Below are 18,464 nucleotides of genomic sequence, written 5' to 3'. Positions count from 1 at the left end.
TAAGGATCACACACATCCTATTGTCTGTTGATCATCCCAACTAGACCCTCAAGAGTCAGTGGTGGAACACCTGCATCCCAACACTTGAGCAGGATACCACTTACCAGAAATGGTTAGGATCGCACTTGATCTCAAGTCATCTCAACACATTGGCCAAATGGGGAGGAACAATCCCAACAATCCTGTCTTGTGGGTAGGATGCCAACTGGCGTATACTCTGTCAAGTCCAAAACATGATAGGGGAGGATACCTGACTTGCCATAGATGGCAAGGATCATACACACTCTATAATGACAATAGGCAGGATACCACTTACCATGAAGGTAAGGATCACACGTACCATATTTTCTAGAGTTCCCTCAACCCCAGGAGCTCAAATAGGTGGGAATAACATAACTCAATGTTCTTGATCAACTAGGACCCTTACCTGGGAGGGGCACATCCATCAGTCCAAGTTGCTCTTGGAAGATGAAGAACTTCCCTTTCAGCAAAGCCTTGGTGAGGATGTCCACTATATGCTCCTTTTTTGATATCTGATGGAGTCTTACAGATCCTCTCTGTACCATATCTCAAATGTAGTGGTTCCTGATCTCAATATGCTTGGATATGTCATGGAATATGGGATTCTCTACTAATCAGATCCCACTCTTTTTGTCGCAATATATCAATGTAGTATCTAGGACCTACTCAAATATCTCTCCAAAGAGCTTTCTCAACCAAACTTCCTCGCAGCTAGCCATGCTTGCAGTAATTTGTTCTACGTCGGTCATGCTTAAAGCTACGAACTTTTGTTTCCGATTCATCCAAGATATCATAGTGGATCCCAAGCTAAAGAAACACCTTGATGTGCTTTCCTTGTCAATAATGTTTCTAGCCCAATCAACATCAGTGTATCCATGTAGTCGTACATCTCCAGTAGTGTATCTCAAACCAAGGTTAATAATCCCATGCAAATATCTCAGAATGTGTTTGGTGGAAACCTAATGTGCATGAAGGGGTTGAGTCATGAATTGACTCAAAGTGTTCACTGCAAAGCATATGTCTAAACAGGTGTTCACAAGGAACATCAAATCCCCAATCAATTGCCTATACTCAAAGGGATTCCCCAGATTGGGTCCTGTAGCTTCTCCACATAGCTTCCTGAAATTCATCTCCATAGGTGTGGCCCGGGACTTGCAGTCTACCACCAGGCCTTTCCCACATCTTGAGGCCTGGGAAGTAGCGCATGAGTCCAAGGTCCTTCATCTCAAATTGATAGGCCAACTCCCTCTTACACTCGAGCATCAAGGGCTCACTACCCGTCAAGAATAAATCATCAACATATAGAACCAAAATCAAAGGCATACCTTGGACCACCTTGAAGTAGAGGTTAGGATCAACATCGTTTCTCGTAAATCCAAGCTTCACCAAGAAACTGTCAATATAGGCATACCACGCTCTAGAGGGCTTTCTTCAAGCCATATAATGCCTTCCTCAAGCTACAAACATGTGTCTTTCAATCCTTCACTTCAAAACCTTGTGGCTTCTCAACATACACTTATTCCTATAGTATGCCATGAAGAAATGTCATCTTTACATCGATCTAGTGAAGAGCCCATTCTTGACTAGCAGCAATGGAAATGATCGATCTAATGGTGGTGTAGCGAAAAACAAGAGAAAATATATCATCATAATCTTCTCCCTCTTTCTGGGAGAACCCATGAGCCACGAACCTTGCCTTATACTTCTTGATGCTTCCATCAGATCCATGTTTGATTTTGTATAACCATTTCAAAATTACAATGGACTTCCCTTTAGGTCTGGAAACAACATCCCATACATCATTTTTCATAATTGATTCATACTCCTCACCCATAGCATCCTTCGAGAACTGTTCTTTCATATCTTCAACAAAGGTAGGTGGCTCAACTTGAATGATAGTGCTCATGGCTACAAATTATGCTTGATACCGACATGGTTTCTTGCTTTCTCTAAAGGTACCTTTGGCAATGGTTTGTCTCTCGACATCTTGCAATGTATCACGAAGTCGTAATGGTCTCTTCTTGGAAGGAGGATCACTCGGAGGAGGGTCCAAAGGATCCATTGGCTCCATGGGATCATCAACAATGTCCTTTTTAGATTCAGGAACATAAGGACCTTCTAGTATATCCATATCATCATTCTTCTTCTCAGGAGGAGGAGGTGGAGGAAGGTCCCTTGCTTTTCCAAGGGAAACATCTTCATCGAAAGTTACATCCTTGATAAATTCAATCTTCATTTGACCAGGTATATATATTATAAATGCTTTAGAATTTCCATAGTACCCAACAAACATACATTTCCTTCCAGTGGCTAACAGCTTGTTCCTCTTATCCTTCAGCACATGAAAATATACAAGGTAGCCACATATCCTGAGATGTCCAATGTCGGGCTTCACACCTATGAATACTTCTTCAGGAGTCTTGTTGTTCAAAGCTTGATGAGAGACCTTGTTTTGAACATATACCGATATTTGTTGCTTCTCCCCAAAGGAACTTCGACATATTTTGATCATGGAGCATAGCTCAGGCAGCTTCTACAATGGACCTATTCTTTCTTTCTACCACTTCATTTTCTTCGGGATTATAGGGCACAACAATTTCCTTCTTGATTCCAGCTTGCTTGCAAAAGTCAACAAACTATTTGATGTATATTCTCCACCATTGTCAGAGCTAAAGACCTTGGATTTCTTCCTTGTTTGATTTTCGATCAAAGCCTTGAAATCCTTTGAACATATCAAAGGCCTCATCCTTATTCTTCAAGTAGTATATCCATGTCTTCCTCAAGAAATCATCGATAAAGGTTATGTAGTAGAGATGGCCACCAAGAGAATGCATAGGCATAGGTCCACAAAGGTCATAATGAATGAGTTGGAGAATGTCATTAGTCTTGTTCTCGCTAGAGGGGAATGGTCCCTTTGTCTTCTTTCCACTGGCACACCCTGAACAAACTCCATCGCGTCTAGCTTGAACATCACGAATCTCGGAAACTAGCTTCTCTAATTTCATAGAGTTCCCATAGAAAATAATACTTATAGCCAAAAGAACTTAATATTTGATCAAAATAAAAATGATCTCTTTCTAAATGAATTAAAAACTAATTTTCTTCCTTTATCTAGTATAGACAACATAGAAGACTAGTGGACTATCTAGAGAAGCTCATTTCCGAGATTCGTGATGTTCCATAGAGTTCCAAGAAGGTTAGTGGACTATCTCATTGATTAATAATAGAATTGAAGATAAACTAGACAATTTACAAAACTCTATAATGAAATCGTCATTCCAAAAGAGTCATATTTGGTGTACTCGTTAACACTTGGAAGGACATACTAAATATACATGTAGATTTGTAGATTGTTTCAACCAACATGTTCGAAGGATACAGTTTGACATGTATTGTGACATCTACCAAGTTGCCTCTAACAACTCAACTAAATATTGCTCGTACAATCTACGGAACTCCAAAACGAAGTGGTGCACTATCTGTGAAGACAATGTCCATTCCACCAAAGGGTGTCCACTTAACAGAAAAAGTAAACCTAATTACCATGTTGTCTATCATACTCAGGCTACCAATCAATTCAAAGAATCACCATCCTTTGAGGGAAGAGAACGAGGTCAAAGAGGCTATGGCATATGATGAGGAGGATATAATGATGAGGAGTACAATAATCCAATTCAACAATGAGTCAAAATCAACCTTCGACTATCCAAATAGGCAAACCAATATCCAACCAATGATGAGCCTCAAAAGTCAATTCTAGTTAACTTTCAAAGTTAGCAATTCTATCTAGGTCAACAACAATCAAAGTGTGCCCTAACCACTCAAAGTCAATAGTCAAAACAATCCTCTAAGAGCTCAGTCAACAATCCACAAACTCGGCCTTCAATGCTGGTCAAATAGAGGTCAAAAGAATCCTAATCCAAGTGGTCAAACCTAGTCAACGGAGACATTTCATGTGGTCAAAGTCTACAAGCAAGCCCGCGATCAAGCGGTCAAACCTGATCAAGAAAGAGATTTCTTGTGGTCAAAGTCAGCAATCAAGCCTGCGATCAAAGCTGGTCAAAGTGCCTAGAACGCCTTAGTTCTTATGCCAATCAATGCGGCCTAGAAAAAGCAAAATTCTCCCAAAAGATCGAAGTCAAAACATGCCCAAAACATCAAGGTCAACGTTGGTCAAAGTCTTCGAAAGCATAATATAAAAGAAGACTCCCCCCTTCGCACGTGTGAAGAGAACCCTACAATTTTCAGATTGTACGAACTAACTTGAGAATAGAGAGATGCTTGATGATAAGTCTCCAAAGAGGTACCTCGACTTCTATTTATAGGCATTGGAGGAGGGCTAATTAGCCTCTTTAGGTCTACCTTAAATTTTGTGCCATTGGGGGTTTTTTATAAAAAAAATTAGGTTTACTTAACCAAATTGAATGCTTCAAGTGGCAATTTTGGGTCTCTCTCTAGATGAAAATTTTGTCCAATAAAGGGAATTTATTCCTAAGCTGTCAAATTAACACTCTAAGAGGGACATTTTCCTACATCCTATTTTGGGGGAGATGCAAACAAAGGTAGCAAGGTAAATCCCCTCAAAAAATGAGATGCTCCCACATTCCCTTTTGACCAAAGTCCATCATTCTAAGGAAAAAAGACAAACAAGCAGAGTAAAAACAAAACAATTGTAAACTTTATGCACAAATAGATGAACGTAAACCTAATGCACAAATAGATGAAGGGAAGAGACCTAATGAAGCACATCTTTGGTTGGCTCATGTGCTATTGAGTAATCTTCATAATGTAAGAGATTCAAATGCGATAGTAGGATTCTCATGGTTGGTTTTTATTCCTATATGTAGCCATTAGATGCAGAGACTAGTGGAGCATTAATGCCTCATGTAGTGGTGATCATTTGACATTTGACTAGTTCTTAGATTACTTATCCGACTTAGATCTATAATCTTTTAAATATAATGAGAAATACAATTGTGATAGATAAGTTTTGAATTATGATTAGTATTTTATGTTACACCATTACACATGTCAATTATGATTTATTAATATGTTACATCACTTATGACAATCATTAAAATTTGGAGGTGCTTCCACATGTTCCCCAAAATTTTAGGATTCTTTTAGATATCCCTTAGATGTTTCCTACTCTCACATGCCAATGTCCTACAAACTTGGTATAACAATGATATATATACAAATAAATTATTTCACTCTAAAATAATTTAATAGTTCATATCATTTTATTCAAATTTTTCTAGTTGTAACTTTAACTATTGCTTAGCAAAATTTATTAAGTTACAATGCATAGAAGCTCTATTGATATTAGTATTGGACATTAAGTTATTGTATAGTAGAATAGTTTATAAATCAAAATGCATACTTTCTGTGTTATCGATCTTAGGACAATGTCAACTATTTACCTATCTATCTATTCTTTTGAATTAATGATACCATAAAAACATTCATCCAAAAATAGGCAAGTTGTACGTTTAGCATTCCTTTCGTCAACATATGCATACAAATCTGAAATTGTTTTTTCTTTTCCTGTTTTTGGTAAGTTGGGCGGCTGAAATATCATAACAGTACAGAAAATAAATGTTTTCCTGTACCTAGTCGTTTGCTGCTTCTTTTTACGACTCAAAAACTTGGAACCATGTCAGAAAACCTATCAAATACCAAATATAGCTATCATATAGTTTTAGCTTACTGCTTAGGGTGGCTTATACTAATTCTAACCAGATAACAAGATTGTAAATATAACTAAAAGCTGACTGAAAACAGAAATTGTCCATCAGATAAGCAGTGGGGGAGTCCACCTAGATAGTTTTAGGCTGACCAGCATCCTGTGAGTCTGAAAATACAAAGTTATACAATTTTGCTCAGTTTCTTTACCAGAACCGTGATCTTACAATCCAGTTTCCCATGCTGAAATTGTATTATTCCAAATTTTGAAATGAATCTTAACCACAAACTGACCCATGTATTCATGCATGCCATCACAATACGTAGATAGTTCAACTAAATAATACTATATTTACATCTATTTTTACTGATAGAACAGACTGCCTGGTAAGAGAATCCAAGAGAAATGCCAGCAAGTACATAGGACGAAAATCTCAGAATCAAGAGCAAGAAGAAAATATATTCAGATGGTAGAAAACTCTATTAAAATGCGTACAATATTCTTCCAATCACTGTCTGAGAAGCAGCAAGGGCTTTCTTTCTAAGTTAGGTAAGAATGCCTGGTCTTTATCATCAAAATTAATCCCGTTGAGGTGGGTTTAAAAGTATCGACCACGATTGCTGGCAGTGGGAATGTTGCATGATGCAGCACTGCTGAATGTATATGTTTCACAGCATTGTCACCAGCAGATCCTTCAGTAGAGCACCATCTTTTCCCAGTATGATCCTTGAGGTCAACAGCTAACTTGGGACCTGCAAATTAGGCTTACTATATATCAGAAGCAGACAGTGGACACCATGTTCATTCCATATTAAGAGAGCAGACAGTGGAAACCATGCTCATTCCAGATTGATAAAGCCATAAATCAAAGCAATACCTCTACTTATATACCCTCTTGTATAGCCTAGCTGAGGGGATACCACCGTATTAATTCATGTCTAGTAGTTAGCAGGGTTACGCCCAGTTATTAGTCAGCTGTTAGCAGAACGATTGGTTACTTTATGGATCTGCTTGAAAATGTCTTTTATAGTTCGTGTTTAGTTATGTGATAGTTTCATTGGGTTAGAGAGGAAGTACGTGAAACTTTTAAGACGCTATCTTAGAGGTGGATCCACCGGGATATTGTAAAAGACCAATTGAAAATAATAAAGTCAAGAGTATTTTTCGAGACATTGTTATTTGTATGGAAATAGTCCGGAAGATAAACTAAAGTGAAAGTTATCAAGCCTAAGCGATCATACCCTGTCATGTGAGGAGACTCGGGCAGATTAAACGCTGACAGCGCTTGTAGAGTCAACGTTTTTTGAGAAGGGCACTTCATCAGTATGAATGTCATCATGTTGCTGAATCACTAATATTGATGCACTGATTGGAACAGTTGGTGAGGCCAGCAAATCCCCAATTGGACCTAGTTCTGGACAGTCCGCAGTTTGATCCGCCAAGTCTGCCACTAGCAGGGATGGAAAACGCCCCCTTCCCACCAAAAACAGGTCGTACTTGTTGTTCTTCGCAATTGCCAGAACTGAATGCACCGTGTTGCTGATCACCTGCTCTTCATACACAATGGGCTTCCCCGCATCACTACCATCAGATGAGTGGGTTTTCTTCGTGATAGGGACTAAGGCATCTTCATCCAGAATACTCTCATGCTCTCTGTTCATTTCTGCAGTGGAAAATTTGTACTGTTGTTGTGTCTCATGCTCATGGGCGGGCAGAGGAGTAAGGTTGACGAGAGTGTAGTTGAATTCTGTACCAGGCAGGAACCTTATGACTGTGAGCGCAATGCCTGGATGCTCTGCCATTCTTCTTCCAAACACCAGAGCCTCACGATCATCTGGACCTCCGAAGAAGAGAACCGCAATGTTATGGTCTACATTGGAAGGCGCCAACTGGGACTGACCCCCGAGGCCCCTGTCCACCAGGATGCCGACTGAGCAGGGTGAGTTCTTCAATATCTTCTCGTTCACCGTCCTGAATCCCAGGTTCACAGACTCCAGGACACCATCAACGCGCTGGTATTTGTGGAAAGGGAGGACGATCATGGCGGCCCGTTTCTGGTCCGCAATTTTGCAGATATCCTCATGCATGTCCTGAAACTGCGAGATTGCTATCATGGGTCTGACCGCTACTTTGCTCAGCTGTCCGTACGCCTCGAATGCAACCACAATCTGGTCTTCTTCTGATCGGTTGCGGTTCCAAAACGGGAGACCATTTTTCCTTGCCTTGTGAACCATCATGATGGCAGAAGACCTTTCGGACAACTCCACTAGGTGCATAATGTAGAGGCGCAGGGCATATTTTCCAACCCCTCTGGAGGCCTCTATTAGGTTTATCATGGCTGGGATGTTCCTCGAACCATGTATACAGGCTACAATTCTCAACTCATCTGGTTTATCTCTTTGTATCTTTCTGTGCTTGTATGGGACTTGTTTCCTTGCTGGTTTGTATATGGCCATTACTATTGGGATCGTGATGAATGTCGTGACCAGAGCCATCAATACAAGGATTGCAAATGTTTCGTCATTCAGCACCTGTTAAAATAAAACAAACAAGGAAATGATACTCTTGTCCAGAAGATATGGAAATCACGGATCAAATATATTGCTCTGTTAAAGAAATACATGATAGGCAACTAATACGCAATTCATTCATCGCAGAATCTAAAAGTAAAATAAGCTCCAAAAGATAACCTCAGGGATCATACTGGGAAAAGATGGTGCTCTGTATGTCTATGCCCATAATACTGGAAAAACTAGTAATAATTTAACAGAAATAAGAGGCCCTACAATATGGGAGGATGCTGAAAATTTCAGAGCTAGAGATGGAGTGGGCTCGAATACTTAGATCCCTTCCATGTGGGATGAAGAGTATCCGAGAACACCAATTGGAGACTGGTGTTAACAATGGAATACATAAAATATCATGTGAAGGCCTGTTCCACTGTCGAGTTTTTCCATGTACAAGGCAAGGGCAGCATGGTGACTGATCGATTAGCCAACATCAGTGATGAGGCTAACTGAAAAGTAAAACGCCTGCATAACTGATGGACAGATATGAGAGGGACGAGCTACTATCTTGTGCTCAAAGCACTAATTGCGCAGCGTATCACTGGCCAGGATCCTCAACCATTAATTCCAAATGAATCTTTGCAGTCAGAAAAATCTCAGGTTCATGATACAGGGCATGGGAAGGAATGAACAGTTCTCCCACTTCAGCAAACACAGATAGCTGGGCAGTCATGTGTTACTCTCATGCTTTTATCCATTTTGAGAATGAACTTCAATAAATTCGAATATTGTATATAGACATAACAACCCATCACTGGCTGTGAACGGTATGCCTGTTTTTAGTTTCCTCATCTGATATCATAGTGTGCCATAACAGTTGAGGATAGCTTCTCTATCAAGGACAGTGAAGAGAGAGCGGTGGCTTAAGTGAACACACCATCCCGCTAAGTCACAATATCTAATGTGTCTCATGTATCATGTTCTGTTACCGCTGCTCTTTCTATTACAAGTTTAACTTGGTTAATATTTGATGCTGGCAATTTTGGTAAGATATTATTTGGATTGCAAGAATGGAATCGCAAATTCAGATTGAAAAGCCATCTTTCCTGGTAGTAAGAGTACTGTTAGACAGGAATTTTTTGACATTTCAGCAGCAAAAAGAAAGAGAGGAGAAGGACAAACGAGCAAGCATAATCACCATTCAACCAACCATTACTAAATAATTTATTCAACAAATGAAAATAATATTTGAAAAAAAAACAGCGTTAAATTTTAAGACAAAAAAATTATTAATAAATTGGGGTTTTACCTTCCTGTCCTTTCCAATGTTGAGGACAATTAGCTCTACTAAGCCTTTGGTGTTCATCAAAAAACCGAGGGTCAATGATTCACGAAACTCCACCTTGTGGGCTATTGCAACCAAAAATGTTCCCAGAATCTTCCCAGCACAAGCAGTAGTAATTACCAAGACAAGCAGACCCCAAGATGTCGCTCCATGAATAGTTGCAACATTGGTCTTCAAACCACTAGAGGCAAAGTAAAGTGGTAGCAGCAAGGATGATACAAAGTCTTCAATCTTTTCAGTCAGCATCCTTGCGAATGGGCCATCTTTTGGAATTGTCAATCCAAACACAAAAGCTCCAAAGATTGCATGAATCCCTATTGCGTCGGTTGCAAATCCAGCTGCCAGGACTCCAACAAGAGTAAGACAAACATATGTCTCACTCACTGGTTCATTGTCAGGTGAACGATGGCCAATCCAGGTCATTGCGCGTTTCACTATGACCATCATGAAAATCACAAATGCTATTCCACAAAGAAGAACATAGACTGCTATGACCGGGCTCTTGCCTGAGTTTGAAAGAGCAATAGCAAGGGCCAGAAGAATCCAGGCAACCACATCGTTTACAGCAGCTGCAGACATAGCCATCTGCCCCACATCTGTTGTGAGAAGCTTGAGTTCTGCAAGTATCCTGGCAAGCACAGGGAACGCAGTGATAGACAGAGATACACCCATGAAGACAAGGAACTGTCCATAGCCCACATCCTTAGAAATCGTTGCCCTTAGAACATAAGCAATCCCAATCCCAGCTACAAATGGTAAACTAATTCCAGCTGCTGCAATTGCTAATGACTTCCTTCCAGTTCGCTTGATTGCTTGGAAATCTAGTTCCAACCCAACCAAAAACAGAAAGAAAAGAAGCCCAATATTTCCAACAGATTCAAAAACAGGAGTGCTGCTCTTGGGGAACATTCTGTTCAAGTAAGCTTCACTGCGCCCAAGAGCCGAAGGTCCAAGAAGAATCCCACCCTGTATTGACAACAACCAACACAGGCAAGTCATAAAACTATACTTTAACAGTCCATTCAATGTTCTGGATGATGACTTGACTATTTTTTATAAGAATCTCCATCAGTAACAACTAGTATGAGTGATTCAAAAGGATCAATACTCTTGTGAAATTCCTTCATGCCAAAAACAAACATGTCCATATTTCTTTTGGATCATGGTTGTGTTAATGTTTTTTCAGGTCTGACCTTTCAGGTAAACATGCGATTGAGGAATGATTGATAATGATGCTGTGGCCATCCCTAACTATGCCTATTTATTTCCATTCTCTTCATTGTTCTCAATCATTCCTTGATAGCATGTTTTCTTTCCCTGATAACGGGTAATGGTCTTACCCGGAATGCCAGACCTGCAAAAACCTTCAACACAACTATAATGCAAGAGCAGTATGGAATCCGGACAATTCCACAAGCTGTGAAAGCTTAACTGATTTATAACAAACCTACTTCAGAAATACTTGGAAATACTTTGAAGCCGAATAATAATAGGAAACGAAACACTTTGGAAATACTCGGAATGCATGACTAGTTTCATCTTCAAGAAGTTGATTAGCATGACTAGTCTCTCCTACTCTGTAATGTCAAACACATGTAAGCTAAAAACTATTACGGGAAACTACAGAATTGTGGAGATGGTTCCAGTCAAGGGGTATAATTCAGTTCTTTGCCAAAAATTGAGAATGTTAAAAAACTAGTAACATAGGCGTTCAAAAACATAGAAGAAGAAAATTTACGTAGTAAATGTCATGTTGGAGGTTTAATAGTCAAAACCCCGTTGGAATGAAAAGATTGTTTGCATAGACAAAATGATGGAGAAAAGATGGTAGAACTTCAAAATCATGAGTAAGCAAATAATAGAGTAACAATCAAAATTATCGCATGTCCATGGAATGTGGCTAATTTTTTTTGGCTTATTTTGTAATTTTTTATTTTTATTTTGCCAATATTCTGCAATATTTGGTGATATTTTCAAGCTACTTATGATACTTTTCTTTTCTGGACCTCAGTGATATTTTCACCGACATGATGTCAGCAACATTGATAATAATTCAGAAATAAGACAAGTAGTACAGATACTGAGGGAGAGACCCCAATTCATCATGTTCAGACACAAGCCAAGCATGTCATTTACTTCTAACCTTCTTCTCAATCTTGAGGACAATGCCTCTGACTGTAATTAAAGACGGATATTGTTATGAATATTATTATGTTTATTATTTATTATCTATACATAATTATAATAATATGTAAATAAATAATAATTAGTTAAACAAAGAGACATGTCTAAGGAGACATGACCGTTCATAATGGGACACCTGCTTGGTATATAAGCAAGCCCCTCAGTCTCAATTGTATCATCATTATCATTCATACATTTTATATATATTCTTGTATCCTCAATGGATATCGGCATATTCAAAGTCTTCTGGAGTATTTAACTTGAAGAACGAACTTTGTTCGTTCCAGATATATCCATTTCCTCCACCAACTTAAAGGACTAACCTTCTCTGTGATTGATAATCAAAGTTCACCGTGCTCCATTCTCGTTCCCCTAGTTTGTCATTTCTTCATGCGTTTTTCTGGAAAAAGTTCCTACATGGCAAGAAATTGAATCTCAATTGCATTAAGAAGCCAATAACCTAGTAGTTAGTAGGCATATGTTTCTAGGCCTTATGCTACTCGTAAATGATGTTGTTAGGGCTGACTTCCTTTTTTTATTATCAGTTTCTTTCCTCGAGGTCACTCTTCTTCTCAGCTCTTAAATACTCCTGAATTATCCTTGATCCTCAAACTCTAAATTTAATTTGCCACACCTACTCTCCTATTCATCTATCTAAGCATGCGTATGCACTTCACAAAAAGGTTGGTACTAATGACCGCTGTTTTGATCTAATGCTGCCTCTCAATATTTGTCGTAGTTCCTGTAGGATTCTCCTAATCAGCTAGAACTTTCTTAAGATGCTATTGAGGGGTTTAAAAAACTGATCATTCAATCTTTGTTATTTCATGAAGATGTTTAACAAGGCCAAGGTTCAGCACTTTTGTGGACTTCTAAATAGGAAGATAAACCTGTTCTTACGGTTTCTCAGTTGCAACACTTGTGCCTAAAAACTATGCTTAGGCAACCATCTATGCCTCAATTACCATGCTTACACAGAGTCACAGACATGTACATATTTATGTTTAGGCAACCATCTATGCCTCAATTACCATGCATATACAGAATCACGGAAATGTACATATCTTCTCAAACAAGTGAATGCAGTTAGTACTTTTCTTATTCTTAAATTTCTATTTGCCCATTCTTTTTTATTCTAACATTGACCATAATTGTTGCTGCTTTGGAAAAATATGGTAACTTTAATGCTCAGTCATTTTGTTTTCTGTCTTCCCAGCATGAGATGGGACCATGTACGAGTCTCGTTTGTGAATATGTGCAAAAACAGCACCTCTCACTTCCTATTTATGGATATACAAGTTCAGTAGTTAAAATAAGATATTTTTATTGATGTCCAACAGATGATCACAAAATTAGGACGATGGGATTAAAAGATATAACAGTGTGAATACAATGTGAGAGTCCAAAAGCAATTACTAGGTAATGCTGAAAGCAATATAATGAAAGCTAAAGCAAAAGTGTGTCATAGATAATGCTGAAATCAATAAAAGGAAAGCTAAAGAAAAAGTGTGTAATAAATAAGTATCTAACTAAGATAATCACTAGGTATAATCAACACCAAAAGATATAGATAACAGTATTCTACACGCGGTGATACAAAGTGAGAGTCCAAGACCAGAAAACTGGACATCTTAATGTTGAGAGAGAGAGATCTGAGGATGAAGTCAATGATGTCAAGATCTCCTGGGCCTGATGAGCGAGGGCAGGGGGATAAATGGGTCATTGGCTCGCTGTGAGAGTCCACAAACACCATGGAGGGATCTGACTGTGCTAACCTAAAAGGGAAATGAGAGCATGGGAACCTTGTTCTCCTATCATCTGAGGTTGAAGGAAAGTAACTCCAGATAGATCCATGGTTTCTTAGCTAAAGCTAGGAGCTAATCTGACAGGCAGGATTCACCTTGCTTTGGAGCTGTTGAGAGCTGGCCCATCTGTCACTATGAGGATGACAATGAGGATGTTTGGTCGGACACATTTGAACTGGCCTCAAGGATGTCAGTCCATCTCCCTGGGAGGAAGATTGAGAGAAGATCAAAGGTCTCATCATTCAATGTTTTGAAGTACTCTATATCTCTACTTCTCTCTTGATACCACTAGGCTCTATCTGTTAGAGCAACATGAAAGTATGAGGTGATCCTCCTAACAGTCCCCATGGCAGGGTGGTGCATGCAAGAACTGAGATCTGTGGCTAAATATCTGCCTAGTGAAGAGGGATAGGCATCTTTGATTGCAATATTGGAAGAAAGTGGAGAGGTAGCTCCCTGAGTCCATATAAAGGTTGGTATTGTCATCTATTCTCATAGTAGACGGGGCACCTAAAGATGCAGTGCACCTCTATATCTAGCTCCTATAAGTGACACATTTGGCAGATTCTATTTGGTTAGGGAATATGATGATCAGTATCAACATGGAGTCTATGAGAGCTAACTTGGAGCTGGACCAAAGGGATCCTGAGTGAATGCATCCAATGTCTCCACCTGTATGAGGGATGGATGATGATGCAATCCCATAACTCTAAAAAATGCTTTAGGTAGAAAGACATCTTCAGACCTAGGCTCTTTGAAGGTGAGATCCAAGAGACCTAGATATATAATCTATAGATGTCCTCTCGGCTAACCTGATTCAGATCCTACCTAGTCAACAAGAGATGGCCGGGTGCATCTAGAAAGGCACTTTAAGGGGATGGTCATTGACTACAGAAGCTGAGAGGCCTCTGAAAACCAACCTCATGTACAACCATTGTGGCAATATGAGGCAAGAGCCTTTGAGGAACAGTGTGCAAGGTAAGGGTACCTCTCTCTCTCAAAGGTAGAGTCCCTAAAGGTCCTAACTCTATGTAGACAAACGATAGCATCAAGGTGAAAGGGGTGGAATCTAAAATCCGCATGAATAATGGGTTGGGCCACTTTACATTTACATCAGATGATGCACTTGAGGAGTAAGATATAAACTTTCTCCATTCATGCCTAGTTAGTCTATAGCAAGATGCGCTTGAGAAGCAAGATCTAAACTCTCTCCATTGATTACTAGTTTGTCTATAGCAAGATGTCCTTGAGAAGCAAGATCTCAACTTTCTCCATCCATCCCTAGTTTGTCTATAGCAAGCTCAGTCCTCATATCTGTAAACCATACAGGACTATATTAATGTTTTACTTTTAAACTAACCATGGAAACACTGTCTCTTGATGAGGCTAGAGAGCCATAGTTTTAAGCCAAGGCTAGAGGGCTTGAGGCATAAAAAGTGAGGCCTCGTTTCAAGCACAATGTCGTGAGCTGCTTTAAATCAAAACATATTTATGTTATGTGAATTGGTCTTAAATAGTACCTGGATGCTTCTTTGACAAAAGCATAGTTTCTTACTGGGAAGACATAGAGCAAGATACTAAATAATGAGAATCATATTTCAGGATAGTCTGGCTCTCTGATTGCTGTTTGAAATATCTCTAACACTTGAGCTGTTGTTTTAGATGTTTTGGCTTTTCCCAACATCAATTTTCTCCAATGAAAAGGGACAGAGAAGTGGAAATAGTGTCTGAAGAACATAAGACTCGCAAATCAAAACAGGACAAATGCCAATAATTCCACTCATAATTCCTGAATAACAGGTGGAGTGTCCACTTGAAACATTGGATGTTTAAAAAATTACAGAGTTAAATCTCCAGAAATTTCAAGCACCAGGATAAAATATGTCAACAAATATCAATTTTAGCCTTTAGGCAAGTTGAAAACAGTCAATTAATGTTAGCTGTGGAGGATACACAATCAGCACCTATAAAAGAACCAGTAAAACATTCTGAACGATAGTCGTCAGACATGCAACGAAACCAAGTCATTGTGGAGGAACCATCTCCTTTCAGATAGATTCTTTGCCACTTGGATCCAAAGCAGATATGCTGGCACTCCCAGCCTCTGTTGGCTGGGAATTATTCTGCCCATTCTTTGGACTTTTAGATATGTTGATCTCGATGTACGTGTTTACTGACTTTTTTGGAAATATATGCTGCATTTTCAAAAAGAAAAGGAACAGGGGTTTAAGAAACTTCAAGATGAGCAGCAAATTCACCGAGAGGCAGATCAGGAGGGAACAAAGAAAAAGGCAGGAAAGGTGTTGATTTCAACATTGATTTTTAATGAAATATATGCTGCACTTTCAAAAGGAAACAAAGAAAAAGAAAAGAGATTTAAGAAACTTCAACATGAGCAGCAAATTCACCAAAAGGCAGATCAGAACGGAACCAAGAAACCTAATTTCCTCACATTGCATTTCTACAACACATGCAACACGGTATATTGGTGTGTTGACCTGCCTAAGAAATAATGTTGGAATATCAACTAACACTCGGAGCAAGATTGGATGTCACAAAACAGGCATGTAGTAGCTCATTGTTAGGACAGCTTGTTAGCTGGGAGTTGGTCCTGGACTCCTTTGCCAGTACAAGTTGGTTAATTGGCTAGGTAATTCTCAAAGCTCTACATCTATACGTGTGACTGTGGCTTGAGAATTCTGGATTTAATTCCTAGCCTGTCCAAGTTTTGACAAATTCAACAACCAAGACATAACAAAGGACTGACACAATCTATTTGGCATATTGATTTGTTGACCTGCATGAGAAATAATGTTGGATTATCAACCCACATCCGAACAAGATTGGCTCTCAAAACAGGCATGTGGCTCAGTGGTAGGACAGCTTGCTAGCTGGGAGTAGGTCCTGGATTCCATTGCCTGTACAATTTGGTTAAGGGGCTAGGGAATTATCAAAGCTCTACATCTATGACTTTGGCTTCAGAGTTCTAGGTTCAATTCCTAGCCTGTCCAAGTTTTGACAAATTCAACAACCAAGACATCACAAAGGACTGACACAATCTATTTGCCTTACATCCAAAGAGAAATGTGACAAATATTGCCCGATAAATATAAAGTCATGCATTCCATTACAAATTGTTTCCGCAACCAAGTTTAAACAAATTCGACCATCAACAGCCGACACAGGACTGAATCCATTCTGAGAGAGAATACGAACACGGTTACGAGTGCGATCAACACCCCCAAAAAGGGCTAACACGATTCACTTTAGGAGTAAACGGTCACAAGCTGTGAGCATCAGTGAAAAATAGGAGCTATAACTTTTCCCAGCATAGTTTGGATCTAAAAAAATAACATGGTTGCCCCTAGCGTTCCAGTGTTGATTAGCAGAAGCTATCATAACAGTTACGCCAGGCCGAGTAGTCACAGGCCCTTATTTATAGGGCTATATGGAACGGCCGGCCTCTTACTTAGCAGTGTTACTAAATATCTAGACATGCATTCAATTACTGATTCTTTCCGCAGCCACAAAATAATGTGTTAAACGGGCACGAAACAAGGAACAGTGCTAGAGGGTTTCTGGCGACTAAGAAACGTAAACGCGCCATTATATACTCTAGATATATAAAATTGATGGTAATGTAAATATTGAGTCATGCATTCTATTACTGATTATTCCCAAAACCACAAGTTACATGTAAACAGATGCAGAAAACGGGGTTAAAGGGTTTCATGATCTAAGAAACATGCACAGAATGACAAATGGCTATCTTCAGTAGATAATTAGGCCGAATTCATCGGTCTTTGAATCTCACTATTGAAGATATCTTTTCAATGTATCAACGAACCAAGAAACGATTTCCCACAGGAGCTTTAACATTCCAAACAGAAAATTAAAGAAGACTTTAAGCGCGGAAGCCAAAAAAAACACAAAAATCATCAGAAATGGAAATTTAACACAAAAGTCATCAGCAAAAGGAAATTTAACACAAAAATCAACGCATGGAGCCGCAGAGAATACAGATCGAAGAATTCAGGAAAATACTTACAATAATTTCTGCTATGACGCGAGGCTGCCTCAAGGGCTTCAACAGAAAAGCCAGCGTTCTTGTGACGAGAAGCACTAGACAAATCTGGATTATAAGCAACGGGAATGCAAAGTCCATGGGATTATCACCTTGCCATACTCCATTGGACGACGTCTTCATCAATTTCACACATGTTGAGTTGCTCTGGGCAGTGGCGTTCGCCACAGAGACAGCTCTCATAACAGCACCCTCCATTACTATCTTCCCACAATCCAATGCGACTCGTTCCAGCACCTTAATATAATATAAACTAGATTTATGTTAAACCAGCTTTATAGTAAACCAGCACTAAGATAGGCAACATGCAGAAGCTTGCAACCAGGGAATGTCAATCACTAAGTTTAGCCATTAAGATAACAGAGTCACTAAATACTAAAATTAGAAAAATCCAAATACAATTATAGCCTTAAATCCATCGCAATCCATGATATTTGAGTTCCTGTAATGCAATCGCTTGAGAGATCTAAAACTGCTCACCAGACTGAAGAGATTTATGCGGCCAGCAGCAGTGACGTGGTTATTTCTCGAGATAAGTAAAACATGCAGTAAAACTGGGATCCAAGTAGTGGTTAAATTCGTTTTCAATTCAGTTATCATGTATATTTTTCATGGTTAAATTATATATATATCAATGTGTAGATTGAATTACTTTATTATTTAAATTTGGAAATAGATTGATTCATTATTGCTATTTTATTATTTCAATATTTAAAATTGACATATATAGATAATAAATAATTTCCATTATTAATTTATTTATATTATAATTATTATACATTTATTCCTATTATAACTCTTATATATTTATGCTATATTTACGCTATATTTA

At 38.9% G+C, this 18,464-nt stretch overlaps 1 protein-coding gene across 1 annotated transcript; it reads right to left on the bottom strand.

Moving 5' to 3' along the window:
• Window positions 1-5,870: 5,870 nt before the first annotated feature.
• LOC149267240 (cation/H(+) antiporter 19-like) lies at window positions 5,871-18,211 on the bottom strand. Its single transcript, XM_089431997.1, has 5 exons — window positions 18,113-18,211; window positions 17,597-17,869; window positions 9,524-10,525; window positions 6,949-8,238; window positions 5,871-6,459 (listed from the first exon to the last, which is right to left on the bottom strand). The coding sequence occupies exons 2-4, from the start codon at window positions 17,828-17,830 to the stop codon at window positions 6,976-6,978; spliced, it is 2,499 nt and encodes an 832-aa protein (XP_089288123.1). The 5' UTR covers window positions 17,831-17,869; window positions 18,113-18,211; the 3' UTR covers window positions 5,871-6,459; window positions 6,949-6,975.
• Between the last annotated feature and the right edge of the window lie 253 nt (window positions 18,212-18,464).

Source organism: Pinus tabuliformis, chromosome 6 (genome assembly GCF_031772625.1).
Source record: "Pinus tabuliformis cultivar Carrire ecotype Pingquan chromosome 6, CPIR1, whole genome shotgun sequence".
Taxonomy (NCBI): domain Eukaryota; kingdom Viridiplantae; phylum Streptophyta; class Pinopsida; order Pinales; family Pinaceae; genus Pinus; species Pinus tabuliformis.
Note: the sequence above shows the minus strand (reverse complement) of the source record. Positions and strands in the feature narration are given on the sequence as shown.